Genomic DNA, 18,431 nt, shown 5'->3' on the forward strand with positions numbered 1-18,431 from the left:
GTTTCAACACGACAGCGAACAGATGGGTCAGGCTATGGTAAACAAAAATTCAGCCCAGATGTAGTATTTACTCAACCAATAGTGTCACATGCAGGCAGATGCACAATTAATTGCGGTTAACGAAGATAAGTGGATTGATTATTATTCTAACTTCTATGCTGATCCACACTTTGACAAATTCCTCAGTGCACCGTCAGCAACAACGAGTTGTTCTTCTCTCCACCCATCATTGCAGATCTGATACAACACGCCAGTTCATCTAGGGCCAATGGGCCTGATGGACTTACTAATTGTATATTCAAAGCAAACATTTCTGAAGGGGCACTAGTTGTGGATCAGATCTTTCAACTCGTAGTCAAGACGCGAGTAGTGCCAAAGTCTTGGAAAACTTCTGTGATCATCCCTATTTTTAAAAAGGAGGATCACATGTTACCACAAAACTATCGGCCTATTGTATTGTTCGATGCCCCAGGCAAGATTTTCACTAAGCTAGTTCTTCGGGATTTTAATACATGGACACTTGCAAACGATCTGCGTGATCCGAATCAGACAGGATTTGTGCCTGGCATGGGTACACATGTCAACTTAATATGCCTGAATGCAATCAAGGCACATTCCCAGGCCATGAGACAAGCTGTATATTTTGCTTTCGTAGACTTGCACTCTGCGTTTGATTCCATCTTGCGTGTAATGCTGTTGGAGAAATTAACAAGAGATCACTGTCCGGTGACCCTTTACGAAATTATCCACGCTCTACACTCCGAGACGTCCATGCGCGTCCGTCTCTCACTTGATGGCGTCCTCTCTGCACCCATCCACACAGCTCGTGGCCTCAAACAAGGGTGCCTATTGGCATCATCGGTGTCCAACTATTTCATGCATGATATCAGATATGTATTTGCAAAAGTAATCTCAGATTCCCCAAAATTGGCCGGTTACCCAATCAAGGCTTTGCTGTACGCAGACGACCTTGTGTTAATCTCTAAAACCCAATTGGGTCTTCAAAACCTATTATCAGCATTTCAAGATTATATTCAACAAAATGAATTGAGATTGAACACAGAAAACTCTGCTTCTCCATCAAACCAGCATGGTTCTATTGGAATCAAAAGGCGGTCCCAGCATGACTGTATGGCCTGGAGACCCTTACTAGTAACTCTGGCTTTCAATTTGATAAATGAGAAGCACAATTTTAGAGGCAAAATGCATCTACTGGCATGTGTGCCGCATTTGTGGCTAAGGTATGAACTGGGTCTGGTTTCCCTCCACGCGCTATACAATTGGAGACTATGTGCCTTATTCAGGAAATGTTTAATTTCTACAAACGTCAACAGCATCCTAAGCTTGTCATCTGCTTATGTTTTCTACCAAACATTCCTAGATGGTCTCCAGGGTAAATAATGTGTGTCATATATTAGCTTTCTCCGATATCACCATTGAGTTGCTGATTACTAATCCTGATAAGGCCAAAGGGAAACTATATCAAGTTGACTGGATGATTCGAACTTGTGAGTTATGCACTCAATATAAGGATGGTGACTCTCATAGGTTTCCTCCCAAGAAGTATCTAGTCAGTGCACCTACTTTAAAGTACAGGCTAGCAATCTTACGCCTGCGATTTAACCTATGGCATACAAAAGACATTCTTACAAGGCAACACTTGTTGCATTCACATGAGAACATCTGTCAGTTCTCTAACAACATAGGTGTCAAGGAAACCTTGGAACATTTGATTACACAGTGTCTAGCTTTACAAGATCTCAGACAAATACACTATACCAGACACTGCAAATATTTAGGCAACTTGGAATGGAATGACAGTTGGGCAATTATTTTGAGTGGTGAACATCTGCCAATTCAGCTGGCCACCATTAATTTTTTGAACTGTCTGCAACTAGAATCATGAAGAGGTGGAAAATAGCCAGTTTGGGGTCATGCGCTGTTGGGATATAATTCAGGAATGTACTTCATTTTGTTTCATTTGTGACATTATGAGAAATTGGTTTTATGTGAGTTATTAACCTTGTGTCTGTTGATTAATTTTATTCTTGGTTTGTAAAATATTGTATATCATTTTAAATGTCTAAGAAAGTTAACTTGTGTAATAATATTGAAAGTTTGATTAAATTCAACTAAACAATAAAAAGAAAATAATAATTCTAAGTGGATAAACAGAATCAGCACGTAATCAGGAATGACAACTGGAAAAAAGAATTAAAATCTGACTTTCCCTCCCAAACAAGAGAAAAAAGGATTTTAAAATTCCTATTGATACTCGCAGTCCACTTTTAGTTTGGATTTTGGATAGTCCGCGGTTCTGGTCGCCACATGGATCTGGTCTGGTGCGGATTTTGTGTTGGGTCGTAGCTATGGATCCTAGTTACAATATGAAAGTGAAATGAGGTCTCTAGTTGTTAAAATGAGTAAGTAATGCGAGATCTAGTGAGGTGCGTTTGAGAAAATGAAGGCGCGAAAAAGGAAAAGAAATCAATTTTGACAAGGACAGTTTTACTCTACACTAGGGCATTCAGGCTAGGCTACCAGATTGAGACACAGTAAGCCCCAGGGTTGACTCGCGAGTTCAACCCTCTGCGCCTGCCCTGACGGATCCAGTCCGATCACTCCAAACAGAATAGCTCAGGATTTTACAAGACAAAATTATTAAAGATGTTGGCGCTAGCACAAGGAATCAAAGGCAGGGTTTCAAGAATGATTTTGACAATATTAAAATGATAAGGATAGGAAGATTTAGAGAGTGGAACTAAGGACAAGGAAAGGCAAGTTAGGATATGGCTTTCTATGGTTCCTATTGATACTCCGTCAACTTTCAGTTTGGATTTTGGACAGTCAGCGGTTCTGGCCGCCACACAGATCTGGTCTAACAAAGGACAGCCGGACAAAATCAGCGGGACAGGGTCAGCTGGGCAGGGACTGGATACCAAAGGATAGTTCTTCTGGACTGGCAATTCTGGGTACTGGATAAGATAGGGCATCAGCATGCAGTGAGTGGCAACAAGCCAGGTTAATTCAGGATGCTTCCCAAAACACCACAGCGTTTCCATTAGTTATTGGGATTATTTTAGAATGGAGGCCTAGCTGAAGCAGAATCAGCAATGCTTGGCCTTGTGGTTGGGATCTGGAGTTTAGATGCATAAATGCAAGATGAAGACAGGAGCAGACAGGAACAGGATGCTGGCGTAAGAAATCAGGAATCGGTGTCTCCTGTGTCTCGTCAGGGACCCTTATTTATCATGCAAAAGGACATCATCAAGGTTAACTAAGCTCGCCCCTAAACTACTTGGATTGGGCAGGGGAACTAGTCTCCGCCTCGCTCTCAGTTGGTTGGATTTCTAAGGGGATGATGTCAGGTTTATGAGGTGAGGTTTACAATGTCGCAACACTCCCATATTTACTTTACTTAAAATACGATTTTGCCAAAAACATACATTTATACATGTGAAATCTACTGGAAAATTATACCCACAGGTTACATATGATGTGCAGCACCGATTAGTCCCATCCTCCAGTCTGTGCAACCTTGTTTTGCCTTTCTGATACATTTTGGTAGTTTTACACATTAAAGATTTGGCCTACAAGTGAATTGTCCCCAGAGATGTATGTACAAAATCTTATGTTTGCCACATTAATACTTTCCTTGGAATTGGTCATATTTCATAACTTCTGTTCCCCATGCGGCAATGAGTTATACCAGGGTTTAACAGATAGCCCACAGAATTAGGTTTAAAACTGCAACCTTTTTAAAGTTTTTGCTAATTCTTGCTACAGAAATAAAAGTCTTTAAAGTTCCTTTGTAACAGTCTCTGTAACCAAAAGGCAATCCCTTTGTTACTTGATACTGTTTTTTTTTCTTCCTTCAACTGCAAGCAGCTGTCATTTCCTCCCAGGCAAGTGACTTTCCAGTCTTCGAGGTTTCATGGTCCCTTCACACTTGCAGTTGAGTATCCCAGGATTGCTATTGTCCTAGCCTGGAGCACAGACTAATGTCTGATGAGTACCAATAACGGTAGGAAGATCCTCAGAGCCGACGCGAGGAGACAGCGGATTCTTTTGGTGGGATTAAAACCCCTATATTCATGCGTGAATAAGCTTACTAAAACCAAGAATATTGTGTTCGAAAGTATGACTGGCCCTGATTAAAAAAGGCATTAATTTGCCGAAACACGTGTGTCACAAAGGGCAACCCACTTCTTAAACCAATAAATATTGGAATGTACTAAATATAACTACAATCACTGCTTGAATAAAAACATTTTTGTGGTGCTGCAACAAGTGAAGGAGGATCTTCCTCCCGTTATTGGTACATGTTTCACGGAGCAAGGGGTAACTCTCTGTAACTTCACTAGCATGCAACACTGTCAATAGTGCGGGGAAACCTAAGTTGATAAACTAAGACCCCACCAAACAATATCTAATGTCTGATGAGGATGTGAACTTTTATTGTCCTATCCCATTCAAAGTTATTCAAGCTGGCACTTTGCACCTACTCCCTTGGATGAGTTTCAGGGCTGGCAACTGGAATAACAGGTTTTTCTGAGAGCTTGCAACTCCAGCCTATGTGTTTTAAACTGTTTAATTTCTTACTTTGGGTCTTGAATTGAACCAACCTATGACAGAAGATATCCTATGTGTGTTTTGTCACCACTAACATAATTCCTTTACATTGCTAAGTAAGCAGGCTTTCATTAACAATTGAGTTTTAAACAGGTACATTTTTTTCTCTTCAGTCAGCACAGCCCATTATTCCACATGTGTTAAAAACTGCTATTATTTCTTCCTTTAATTCGGTTTGCAGCTCAAGCTAAATTATAGTTACATTTATCCTTGACCTGGCTCAGATAGTAAAAAGTCTCTGAACTGCTCCGCCTGGATACATTTTGTCAAGAAATAAATGCGTGTTCCAGTGCGAGGGAAAAATGAAGTTGCTTTTGATTTCTCTGAGAGTTGGTTTGACTGGGCCTTTTTACTCACAGTGGTTTCAGAATGACAGGTGGAATTGGCACCAAACAGCATTTTGAAAGGGTGGAAATGTTTCATTCTGAAAGGAAATATTTGGCTTTTGCAGCAATGCAGTGCTGCCTGTTTCACTTAATTCCAGTTATGTCTCAGAACACACTGGCATACTTTTTCAGTGTGTGTACCGTTGTTCCATTTTGCCTGAAGTGTGTGTGAGTCAAGATGGTGCAGCCATTTTTTTGCTGCTGCCAAAACGCAGTTCCTGATGCACACAGGAGCCAGCCAAGCCAGGTTGCTGTTTCTTGGGCAAATGCAGGTCAGTTATGTGGGGCAATGCATTGAGTGGGTCAATATATCCCACAGTTTGGAGCGGAGGAGAAGTGTTCCAGAGAGTAGGACTTGGGTGAGAAGAAACTGAAGCAAGAGTTCCCAGTTAGGGAAGTCTAGGGTGGCCCAGTGCAAGAAGGTCAGTTAAGAACCCTCCTGACCAAGGAGGAAAAGCATAGAGTAGGACGGAAAATCTATGTTTGTATTGTGAAGATAGTGGTCACTATGGGAAAATGACCTCAAACCCGCCGAAAGATTTTCACCATCTAAGGAACAGCAGGTTGCAAATGCAATACAGATGGCTGTGCCACATATCACGTTAAATGTATCTTTGCATTGGGGAGGCAAGTTGAGGTGTGGTGGTCCATGTCAGACAGACTCGGAGCGTTGGTCTGCAGAAGCTGTTGAACCCCAACAGCCCCCCCCCTAAATGTAGCACACTAAGCCAAGTTTAACCAGCTGAGCATGGTACACCTCTGGTGAAAAGTGGATAAAATAAGAAAACACCATGTTTCATCTAATGCAGTCGCAACCTGCAGAAGGGACAAGAAGAATTCACATTACTCAGTTAGACAAATACACTCTCAAAACACTACCTCTTCTCCCCTGCATATATACCTGGTACTTAACCGCTGATTGCTCACGGGAGATACATTCTTAGTCTTCTAGACTACTATTTATAACCTTCCCATTAGTACTCCTTCTGCAAGTATGAAGTAGCCCCTGAATAAGTGCTGTGAAATACTGCAGAAATCATCATCTGGATTCCAAGTGTCTCTTTATAACTTTTTCCTTTGTTATTGAACTCTGTTCAGCTTTTGCAGCATATGTGTCTGCACTTGTAACACTTGGAAAACCAATTTTATTGTTTCTTCATACCTCTGAGGTTTTTCTTTTAAAGTTTCTCTTCTCACCAGAGTTCCACGAGACACCAATATTAACCTAAACTGTGTACAAGAGTTCAGTCATCTAAACAAGCCTTGGCCTTTCCTACTGAGCTTGTAATTGTCAAGAGATGTGCTGTCAAAGGGAATCGCACACACTCTGATGGGTCTTGTTTCTTCACTAAGCTCCGTCACCGCGCATGTGCGCTTAGGAGCCTCATAGAAAATCTGCGTTTGTGATTGGGAAAAAATAAACGTTAAGGAAAGCTTCTGAGAAAAAGAAGGATTTGTATGCTAAACATGTCCTCGCTCCCGTGCATACTAATTAAACAATTGCTTTACGTGCTAGTTTCTAAAAACCTCTTTGATTGCGCTCCGCGACCCGACTTCCACTGTGTTAATACAGTGGAAGCACAAACAGGCATCCTTGTGGCGCCGGCAGTGAAACCTTCACAATCCCAACAGGACTTCTGAGCGGAGATGAGGGCATACAAGCGAAAGTAACCTAGCAACGGTACGTAGCTCGAAAAAAAGTCTCTTCCCACTCTAAGCTTTACGAGCAAGACGCTCGTGACTAAAGAGTTTTTAAAACACCTAGAAACAAAGTCTAACATTAACTTGTGTCTCCAAAACAACACAGATGGACGTTTTCAACTACTTATTACTTTTCATTAAATCTTTGCTTAGAAAATTTGCAAACAGTCACTTAGCTTCTGGTCTTCTAATCAACCTCCTGCCAACTCCTGCTGCCTCCTGAACTTCTCCTGTGCCTCCTGAAAACCCACCTCAGCTTAATGAAAGCCCCTGAAGGCCCTCTGTGGCCTAGTTACTGGAACTCCTGAATATCATGTCCTCTCAGCTGGGCTGTAGACGATGAAAGGCAGTTTACAATGCCCATTGGCACCCCTTATATCACATACAGCCAATCAGGATGCTTGCTGAGAACCTCCATCTTGGCTTGGGCAGTTCTCCACACTCTATATAAAGAAAGTTAAGGCCCAACCAACAACATAATAAGAAACTACTACACCCTCAAAGCACACATTCCTGATTAGGGAAACAGAACCTGACACTCCATGTGTGATTGATTTGGGTGCCACAGGGAACTTCAAGGACAAGAAATTGGCTAGGTGTCTAAGGGTGTCCGTAGTGGTGAAATAGCTTCCGGATCAGGGCAGTAGAGGGTACACAGTTATCATCAGGACCCATTACTCAAGAAACTGAATTGTTGGACGTAAGGTTGGTAGGTGAACACTGAGAGGAAATGGTGTTTGAGCTTATTGATGCTCCCCAATTGCAAATAATTCTAGGTATGCCGTGGGTAACACTACACAATCCTAAAATAGACTGGGGAAGAAGAACAGTGGAGTTTGACTCACAATTTTGCCAGGAACGATGTTTGCTAGGAAGTACTCACGGAGAAAAGATGGAAGTAACTGAGGTAGGAGCCTGTTTGGAAGGAAATGCTGTAGATAAAGATTCAGTAGGGGCAATAGTAGGAATTCTGTCTGATTGCCATCAAGATTTCTAAGGGGGTTTCAATACGCAGCAAGTGAGTAAATTGCCACACCATCGCTCTTATGACTGCAAAGCAGATCTAGAAGACGGAGTCCCAATACTATGTAGCAGAATGTATGCACTCAGAAGGAAAACATAGGAAGGACTACTTGGACATACAGCAAAAGGGTTCATTAGACATGCTCAGTCTACCACAGCGTCACCCTTGTTCTTTGTGCCAAAAAAGGATAAAACCATGCAAACTTGTATTGCCTAGAGAGCCTTCAACAAGATCACAATAAAGAACCGCTATCCTTTCCCTTTGATATCAGTAATGTTAGACAGAATTCAGGGTGCAAAGATCTTCCCGAAGTTGGACCTCAGAGGAGCTTATCATTTAATGAGAATCCGGGAAGGAGAAGAATGGAAGACAGCGTTCAGAACCAGGTTTGGTCTCGAGTATCAAGTGATGCCATTTTGTCTTCGTAATGCCCAAGTTGCCTTGCAGTTTTTTTAAATAAATGAAGTGCTCCAAGGACATCTTGAATTTCTCAAAGTATTCAACTCAGCATGTAGATTATGGGGTTTGTAATTTCACCAGAGGGTCTAAAGATGGATAAGAGCAAGATTCAAGCAGGGTAATTTGGCCAGCGCCTACCTGTGTAAACAGAATCCACAGTTTCATCACATTTGCACATTTTTATCGTAGGTTCATTAGAGACTTTTCACAAGTAGCGACGCTGCTTACCAGATTGCTGAAAAAAGGGTTGCAGTTTGACTGGGTTATCAAAGCACAGGATCCCTTTTAGTACCTTACGGAGAAGTTCACTACCAGGCTAATCTTGTAGCATGCAAATGTGGACCAGCCTTTCTTTGTCGAGGCAGATGCTTAAGTTACAGCTATAGGGGTGGGGGAGTAGTGCTTTCGCAATTACATTTTGTTACGGGTCAGTTCCACCCTGTGGCCTTTTTGTCCAAGAAATGTACCCCTGCAGAAAGGAACTACAATATTTCAGATCAGGAATTACTGGCTATCAAATCAACATTTGAAGAAATCTTTTGGGAGCCCGACATAGGGTGACAGTGTTAACCAATCACAGAAATGTAACCTTCCTGCGTTCTGCCAAAACCTTAGCACTGCGTCAACTCTGTTCCTTGTTTTTTTTTTTTTAAGAGTATGACTCATCACGTTCAAGCCAGATCACCACAATTGCAAAGCAGACGCCCTATCTAGATGTCTGCCTGGTAGTGAAAATGTAAATACTTTAGCTCCACTCCCCTTGTTGGCAGACAAGAACTTTGCGGTTGGGGAGGTCTGAAAAGACACAGATTTCGGTGAACAAATTAGTTGTCTGACGATTACAGAACAGTTGCAAGAATGGGCCAGAGATGATTCAGTGAGGCAGATCAAGGAGATCTTAGAGAATCTGCAAGAAGAGGCGTTGAAACAATGCCACGATTCTGTACTTGCAGGTCATCCAGGTTATAGGAAGACTCTAGAATTGCTTTGAGATTTTCGTAGAAAGAAATGAGAAGATGTTTTGAATTTTGTGAAGACCTGTGAAGTGTGTGCTTGGGCCAAGATTGAAAATAAAAAGCCAGCTGGTCTTTTAAATTTGCTACCGATGTCCCCCCTAACAATGTCTAGGGCACACATTTGAAAGGTTACACTTCGGTTTTCAAGAGGAGTGTTCTAAAAGAACAGACAGTCATGCATCACAGCTGTTTAAATATCAGTTATTGGGAGATCATGTAACTCACCGATACTGCTGGCTGACCATGGATCTAGTTGGAGGCATTGGAGTGGGTGTAAGGGCAGGTGCCGGTGTAAGAGGAGCCTCGCTAAGAACAGGAGACGCTGGGGAGGATTGTCCAGACCCAACAGACCCTGGGCGAAATGAAGTGCTTTTCTTTGCCACTTGCTGCTTCCGAGATTGAGAAAGTTGGCTTTCTGGGCTCCTTGATGGGCAAAGAGGGAAAAAAAGAAATGTGTTACATTCTAACACAGGCCTGTTTTGCTACCTAAAATAATAATCCAAAGGTGTCCATCTTGGTAATATCCAGCCCTCATTATCTACCCTAAAACATTAACCCCTACCTTTCATCCCCGTTACCTATATCCATAATCTCTGCCGCCAAAGCAAGCAAGGTCTTAAGCACATACTTTACTGCAGAGCAATGGATGAACAAAATGAAGAGTGCCCAAACTTACTCCACCTCGACCAGCTGTGGTGACTCGGCTGAAGGGGGGTGTAGCAGCTGGAATTGATCAGAGTGTTTCAACGGTGTTTCTGTGCCAGTTAGGTCTTGTGTGTACTGCACAACAGGTCCTCTGCTTCTCACAGCACCTGGAGCAAGAGAGAAGGAGCAGTAATAAAGGAACAAAACCAAATTAAGATTCAAGGATGCCTCAGGTCAAGGTCTACGGAAACATTCTTGATGTACTTAAAGTACCTGCACAAGGGTTTGATGTGCTTTGAACCCCCTTTGGCCATTGTCCTCTCTTGGAGAACAACGAGCTACCTCAACCAAATTGAAGGTGAGAGTTTAGAAATTATGCTGGACTCCAGGGTCCTGCATGTCTGGTGACTAACTATACTTTCTCAATCAGGTTGGCAGGAGATGCAGTTTGCATGAATTATCCATACTGCCAAGCATGGAAAATAAATGTCTATTTTTTTGCACTTTTTTGCAATACGTTTTTGGATATGCATTTAAGGTGCATCAGAAAGAATGCTGCCAGGCAAAAACATGGTATTACTGCATTGCTAGCAATTGTGCGTGAAAACCAGATAGTATGGACACACATTGCTTCCCAAACAAACACTAGATATAATCTACACTGAGCATGTGGGCCACGGGACAGAGTTACGTTTTTGGCAAGGAGCACCAGAAACTACACATACCAACATTGGGGCGGGTTCTCAGCTGCCCAGCTTGCTTCTTCTCTTGGCTTGAGGCTGTAGAGGTCTTCATGCTGAACATGGGTTCCAGGCGGGTGGAGCCCCGATAAATCCATTCACATCGCTTATCGTCCTGAGAGGAATCGGAGGTAGGTCACAAGTGTGCAGAGGTCAGTGGGAGTGCTACTCACAAAATACATGTATAATCCCAGTTCTCAAGTGAAAACATTTGCATCACTTGGCTGATCTCTTACAGTTAAGCCCTGGGTGAGTTTACTGGCTCACCCACCACATTTGTAATCTTGGTTTCTTAGCTATCCTCTTGCACTACCCCAAAATCATTTGGAATTTCAGAACCAGCCCTGAGGGAGGGTTGCAAGAAGCCACCCTGGTTGGTAAACAGGGTAAGGGGCATGTAGGTCTAGCCCAACTAGATCAAGGTAACAGACTAAGCAGTAAGGCAGAACTCAGGAGATATGGGGGAAGTGTAAAAGTTCGGTTAAAAACACACATCGCACTCCAATAAAATAGGTACCAAAGTAATACAAAAATATACTGGTTCATTAGGGCTTTAAAATCTAAGCAGGTAAAGTAAAAGTCAAATAGGCATCACTAAAATTCACTAAAACATATCACTAAAACATATACATATAGCATACATTACTTACCGTACCGTATTTCTGATGCTTGTATCCGCTTAGATTCATATGTGTTAGGCAAGTTTCTATGTAGTAACCCTGTGGGAGACTACACCAGCCTCGTCCTCTTGGCAATAGGTATCACAACTATTGGTAAAGGTCTGTACTACACAAGTTGGTAGAGTGACTGAGCAGCCAGACTTATCTCAAGAGGGGTAAATGTGAGCTGTAGAGGTAACAGATTCACAAATACAAGTATCCAAATAACACTTATACTCGAGGTTTTTAAGTAAAATTATCTATTTAATAGTTTTACCCTTGTTGTGATTTCCAGACAGAATCCGGATCATCCAAGGTCCTTCCCTAATCTATAGCATGCGTTTTCTCTGAGGCAGAAGAGGGATCCTAGCAGTCTAAGAGCCTGCTATGGCAGGTCAGGATAGGGTTCAAATGCAGGAAAGTCAGACTTCAAGAGGATATCTTCTTTATCAAGGAAGTGTTAGCTTCAGAGTTATTTAAAAGTGTTCAGGGACTTCTGAGAAGGCTCCCTATATGCGTTCCAGCATTAGGCCTGGGCAAGTGATATGGGCCAACTCCCAACCACACAAATCGTCCACTCAGCCTCACAGGATGCACACCAGACTTAAGGTAAGTAATACCCAAGCGCACACAGAAAACAAGAGCTTCAGAGTGGATGGCTTCAGGATGCAGCAGCACAGGACCCAGTCCCTGGATTCTTGGTCTGGAGACGAAAGAACTGGACACTGGATGGGAACTTGTAGCAGCTGTCATCAGAGGAGGCTCCCAGCAAAGGCTTGACTGATTCTGATGAATAACTATTATCTCTACACTGATCCTGCACTCTGGTAAGGGGACTTCAAGGATTTGAATCGTGTCTTTGGAGATCCAGCAAGAGTCCATTTAAGTTTCGGATGGATTCGGACTTCGGAAGACCATGCACCGCACAAGGACGAGAGGTCCTAGAGTATTGGCGGTTTACAGCACAGCAAGATCGCAGCAAGTTTTGGGAGGTCTTAAAATGCAGTTCTTCTCGAGACTGGTGGACCTCACCATCCTCTGGGTAGGAGTCATCACATTCGGGACCCCCAAGTTGATTGGAGGGAAGGGTTGCATCGGGGTCCGGTTACACAGCAGGCTCTCTGGTGGCTGAAATCGCTACAGACGTCTTTTCTTCATCTTCCTCTTCGGATTCAGCTCTTGTTAGCAGCTTCCAGGATTGGAGTATTTTACAGGGACCACAGCACAACTTCTGCAAACTCTCCATGCGGTTTACAGACGGGGCGTTCTGGCTGCCCAATCAGGACAGCCAGCCTCCCCTCCCCCATTGGGAACTGGTTCCTTTCAGGCAAGGCGAAAGGCAACGGGGTTGCAGAGTTTTGGACTACTCCCTTACTTCCTGCCTTCTCAGACACTTGAGCCTAGGCGAGGAATACAAAGGATACCTGCCGAAGACAAAACTTCAACCAAGGTCGTTCCCGTCTAGAATGGCAGGGGAAAATCTAAAACAACAAGCAAACGAGAAATGTTGAAAAAAGAAGGAACCTACCATGCGAGCAGACTGGTGGCCCTTCTGAGCATTACTGAGGCTGATTAAACAGCCTGCGAGTAAGAAGACTAAAAAGTCACTAAGGTAAAACCACTGTCAGCCATTCAATTAAACTTGCAACTGTAACAAAGATGTTACAGATAAGTGAGAAAGGGGATACATTGTATCCCCCCAGCACTCCACATAAGGTGGGGGGTGCTGGCTCACTATATAACATTTAATGGGGATGAAAATCCCTCTCTACCCCTTGGCAATAGCAGTTCACCCAAGTACAGTTAAGAGAAATTACAAAGGGGAGCCCATAAGGGGCAACCCAGCCTAAACCCAAATGTTATAGAAAACTATAACTCCAATCACACACTATGGAGAGACATAAAAAGGTCACCCATAAAAAGAATAAAAGACTAGGTCAGAGCGGAATAAGATTCCCCTTTACCTAGGGATAAGGAAAATAATCTCCAAGTCCAAGCAAAAAGTTCTGAGGTTGACACAGAGAGAAACAAGGAGATTACCAACAAACTACCTTTTAATATCCTCACCGGAGGTGACACAACTGGGTCTCACACCAAAACCATGTATTCACAGACCATCAGTCTTTTAGCAGATATAAAGAGATGGTAGGCTCAAGTTTAGCAAAAAATTGTTCATATATTTATTATTTTCTAATAAAACAGACCATTTGGTCACCTTTGCAAAAATCTCATTGTACATAAACACAAATAAAAAGAGACAATTGATCTACAATTTGAAACTTGTGTTGCATTCACATAGTGTTATATAATCATAAGGGTAGTGGTGTTAGCACATGGGTGACTTTAATTTAGCCTGTTATTTTGCTAAACAATCCCCAATATCTTTGTGTCGACGTGCACAGATCCGTTTCCAGCCTTAATGTTTTGATCCCATACCGACTTGTCCTTATTTTTTGTTGGTCGTGTATGTAAGGCTTTCTTCAGGACACAATATTCACAAGTGTAGGATGTCACACATTCGAATGTGCAATGTCTCAACATATCTATAAAAAACAGAGCAAACTCTATCAATGTATAATTAGTCACAAACAATAGAAAGAGCCTATTATCTTTCTTATGCATGCGTTAATGGTGGAGAACCTATTTTTCACCTCTCTATTTTGGTAGGTATCCTTGCATTACGCAAAAAAACAGAAACACAAGCATACACTAACATTAGCTGCTTGGTGCGCCAAGAACACATCAATTAACTTGTCATTTCACATGTGTTTGAGAGCCCACTTCCAGATGTTCTGGGACAACTTGGACAGTCCTGGAGAGTGAGAGCCCCCCCTGCTTGTTGAGGTAGTACATGGCTGGGGTGCCGTCCGTGAGGACCATCACTGTCTTCCCTTGCAGGTGTGCCTGAAAGGCTTTCAGTGCCTTGAACACAGCTAGTAGCTCCAGTAAGTTTATGTGCTTGGATGCTATGCTCGGAGTCCAGACTCTCTGAGCAGTCCGATGGGATAGGTGAGCACCCCCCATCCTGTGAGGGATGCGTCTGTGGTTAGAGCGGCGAATGGTTTCCCTCTTACCAAGTTTTCCTTCGACCACCACCGTGGCGAGAGAACCAAGGGCTGCAAGACCACCACTAGATCGTCCCATTGTCCGCTGGCCTGACACCACTGGCTGTTGAGCCACTCTTGTACTGGGCGCACGGGCAGGCGCGCGTGAGGTACCAAATAAATACATGACGCCATCATTCCTAGTAAGCGCATTGCTTTGCGTACCGTCACCTCTTGACCGGCCACATATTGAAGGATTTGAAACAGCATGTTTTGGACCCTCTTGTTGGAGGGGAAGACGAGGCCGTCCTTTGTTCGAATTAGAGCCCCTAGGAATTGTTTGATCTGGCTGGGGTCCAAGCTGGACTTCTTCTCATTGATGGAGAAGCCCAGTTGAAACAAAAGGTCTACAGTCTTTTGGGCATTTGAGAAGCATGCCTCGTAAGAATCCCCCGTTACGAGCCAATCGTCGAGATAAGGGTATACTGGGATGGACAACCTGCGCAGGTGGGCCGCTGCCACTGCCAGTACCTTTGTGAATACTCTCGGTGCTGATGCTATGCCGAAGGGTAGCACTCTGAAGTGGTAGTGTTTGCCCTTTATCATGAACCTGAGGTATTTCCTGTGCGCTGGCAACATTAAAATATGAAAGTATGCATCTTTCATGTTCAGTGTTGTCATGTAATCTCCCTGTGAAAGCAGGGGGATTACCTCCTGTAGAGTCACCAATACGAGGTTTGACAAATTTGTTCGCCGGGCGTAAATCTGATACAGGGCGCATGTTTAAGTCCTTTTTTGGTGCAAGGAAGTACACTGAATAAATACCTTCCGTTACCTGGGATAGAGGCACGACCGCTATAGCTCCTTTTTCTAGTAGTTGGTCCATTTCTTGAAGAAGGATGGCGAGGTGTTCTGGCGACATGCGTCGTCCCCTTGGGGGTCTGTACGTAGGGGAACTGTTGAATTCTATACAGTAGCCGCAGGTTATGGTTGATAGTACCCAGCGGTCTGATGTTATAACCTCCCATGCTGGAAGAAAGGATGTTAACCGGCCCCCGACCGGCAATGCATGGGAGGGGACCCGAATCTTTGAGTCATTTGGTGTTGGTGGTTTGGGAACCTCTAGGGGTGGGACCCCGACTTCTTCCCTTGCCACAACGTTGTCCTCTTTGGTTATATTGTCCACTGGTGCCTTGGTTAGAGGAACAGTTCCTGCAGAGTATTGCTGCTGCTGTTGTTGCTGCTGGCGTTGGCCTCGAAAAGAACGTTTGTTGCCATAACCACATTTGTTGGGAGGCCTTGAAATTTGATCTAGTGTCTTGATTGTGTCAAATTCCTTCTTTGCGGTCTCTAGTGCCTCATCCGCCACCTTACCAAAGAGGTTTGCATCTTCTATAGGTTTGTTAATAAGAGATGCTTGTGTTTCAGGTTTAAAGCCTGAATTACGTAGCCATACATGGCATTTGAGTAGTATTCCTTGGACTAGGGAACACCCAGCCGTCTCTGCAGCATCCAGAGTATTTTTAATGATGCTTTGGTTGACTAAGGTCCCTTCAGTCACCGTGGCTCGAAGGCGAGTACGTAGGGGTTCCGGTACCTCCTCAATGTCCTTACGTAGTTTGCTCCATTGTGCATCTGCGTAACTTGCCAGCAAAGAGTTGTTGTTGGCAATTCTTGCGGAAAAGGCAGCTGAGGCTGTAATCCTCTTTCCTAGGGCATACCATTTTTTACCCTCTTTATCTGGTGGTGCCTCGCTAGTTGACAGCGGGACCCCTGCTCTCTTCCTGGTATTTGTCACCACTAAGGAGTCTGGTACAGAGTGGCCCCTGATGTATGACGGGTCCAATGGAGAAGGACTAAATCATTTTTCTATCCTCGGGTTGACCCCTCTGATCAACGTGGGAGTGGATAGTGATGGAATAATTCATCTCTTTACTGAGGCAAGGAGGGGAATGGTTTGGCTGACGGGGTTTCTCCTTAATGATCTTTTCTACAAAGTCGATGTCAGGAGAAGTTTCCCCAGTCTCGATCTCGAAATGCGCTGCTGCCTTGCGTAGGAGTGCATTAAAGGTAGGTTGATCGTCTATACGAGATGTATTCCTAATAGGTGAGTCTTTGGGTGGGGACAGGTTTATGGCTTCAGGGTCTGAAAACGCTGATGGGGACTGCCAGGGCTGTGAAGCACCTTCTTCTGGTTATTCTCCGAAGCCCCCCTCACCCATATCCGGGTGGACTTCAAAACCTTCCTCCTATGTTTTGTTCCCCTTCATTGCCTAAGAATTCGTCATCATCCTGAAAGTGGGGGTCCTCTCCAGTGAGGTCATATAGATCTACATTCTCTTGTGTGGGGGATCAAATAGCCTGGGGTACTTGGTCCTGGGTTCTTCCTGAGGTCCCTCTCTTGATCTCTTGGGTGTTGGAAGGTTCTGAGTCTCCATAAACCTCTCCATTTTGTCCATACAGAACTGGAGTCTTTCTAGGGTTTCTTGAGGTACTCCGGAGCAGTCAGGGGGAGAAGAGGGAGGGCCTTCCGTTAGAAAACACTTCGACCTATCCCATAATGTCGAAGAGAGGTTCCCCTCGCCTTCTGAAAAGCCTTCTGGTAGGCTAGGAGTCCCTCTCGACGCAGCGGGCGGTTCCTGCCTTCCTTCTGACCTTGTCGGCGTTTCCTGGGTGTTATGAGCAGTAACAGACATCTCTTTTGCCGTCCGTCTCTGGCTATCGGTGGAAATAATCCTCGCCAGGCTCTTGACAACTAAACTGTCTGTCGAGGGTACCTCCGGCGTCGACGTTACAGGCGTCGCTTGCTCTGCGCTGACAGGCACTCTTTGTCGGTGCGCATCTGGCGGTTTAGTGATAGCGCCCTTATCTGGGGGTAGCCCGGGCGCTAGTCGCGTTTGCGAGGGAGGCTTCAGACTCTTACGGTCTGAGGAGGCCGCCGGTAGGACCTGCATCTCCGTTGGCGCTAATGCTCTCTTCGTCTTCGACGAGGAAGAGCCGTGGGTTGTATGTTTGTGGGAGGGTTTTCTGTGTGCGTCCTCATCACCGGGGTGTTCATCCCCATAAGCAGGGCGTGAGCCGAGCTTGTCGGAGCCGGGGACGGAGGAGCGTAAACGCTCCTTAGAGGTCTAAGACTTCCGAAACAGACGTCGGGTTGTCACATTCCTCGTCACTTTCGGCAGCGGCGGGTGATGAATCAGACCTAGACATGGCGTAGGCTGCCTACCTCTTGACCCTACGGTTTTCAAAGTCTTCGGCTTAAAGAGCTGACAGACCGCACAGCAGTCTTCTTTGTGGTCGAGGGGCAAGCAACAGTTACACCGTTTATGCTGGTCTTTACAGGTAAATTTGCCTTTGCAACGCGGGCAAAACCTAAAGGGTGTCCTCTCCATAGCTGAGGAACAGATTGAATGTGACAACAACCCCGAAGGAAAGGGAGGGGAAAGGGAAAGGCATTCTCAAAGAGAAATAATAGATGTCCCACGACCCCACTCTCCCTACTGTATTTGGCCGTCGGGGACAGGCCACGTGTTCGGCGAACGCCGAACAACCTCCTCCGTCGAAGGCACCGCCGTCGGAGATCTTGATCGACGGTGAATAGCTTTGCAGCTACAATGCCGAAGGAGGGATGTAAGTAATAATATAAGTTAAGGGTGACCAAAGGTCCAATAAAGTTTTTTGCAATGTCTCTCGAGGAGCTCCGCGTATAGGCGACCAATATCTGAGCGGAAAAAAACAATCTGAGGGACCTCGATACGTGAGGGATTGTGAGTACACTGCACGTCACTATAGGGAAAGTGTCACAGACACGCCTTGTCGACGTCCCCTTTTAGACTACAAAAAGCAAAATGGTAATACTCCGCAGTGACCACTAGATGTCGGACTATGCACAGCATGTGATTCTAAGCAGATTAATAAACATCAGAAATATATTTTATACACTTCTAGTTAAAAACATCTACACAGTTCTTAAGCAAGTTAAATTCGGTCAAAGAAAGTATACACAACTCCCTAGTTAAAGTGTAGACAAGTTTGAGCAAGAGTGAAAACTGAACAAAACGGCACAGTGAAATACAAACACAAATGGCACTCTAGCAATTTCTCACAAGGGAGCGAAAGCACAAG

General features: G+C 44.3%; 1 protein-coding gene across 3 annotated transcripts in view; it reads right to left on the reverse strand.

The window, feature by feature from the left end:
• The window catches only part of SETDB1 (SET domain bifurcated histone lysine methyltransferase 1), a 1,213,210-nt gene that overhangs the window by 749,490 nt on the left and 445,289 nt on the right, over nt 1–18,431 (reverse strand). For all 3 annotated transcript variants that reach the window (XM_069649750.1, XM_069649751.1, XM_069649752.1), the window contains exons 10-12: nt 10,589–10,718; nt 9,895–10,030; nt 9,444–9,641 (exon numbers count right to left, since the gene is read on the reverse strand). In XM_069649750.1, the coding sequence (XP_069505851.1) occupies nt 9,444–9,641; nt 9,895–10,030; nt 10,589–10,718 (464 nt within the window). The remainder of the gene's footprint in view (nt 1–9,443; nt 9,642–9,894; nt 10,031–10,588; nt 10,719–18,431) is intronic.

The sequence above is a fragment of the Ambystoma mexicanum genome, chromosome 1p (genome assembly GCF_040938575.1).
Source record: "Ambystoma mexicanum isolate Mex_15411 chromosome 1p, UKY_AmexF1_1, whole genome shotgun sequence".
NCBI classification, from domain to species: Eukaryota; Metazoa; Chordata; class Amphibia; order Caudata; family Ambystomatidae; genus Ambystoma; species Ambystoma mexicanum.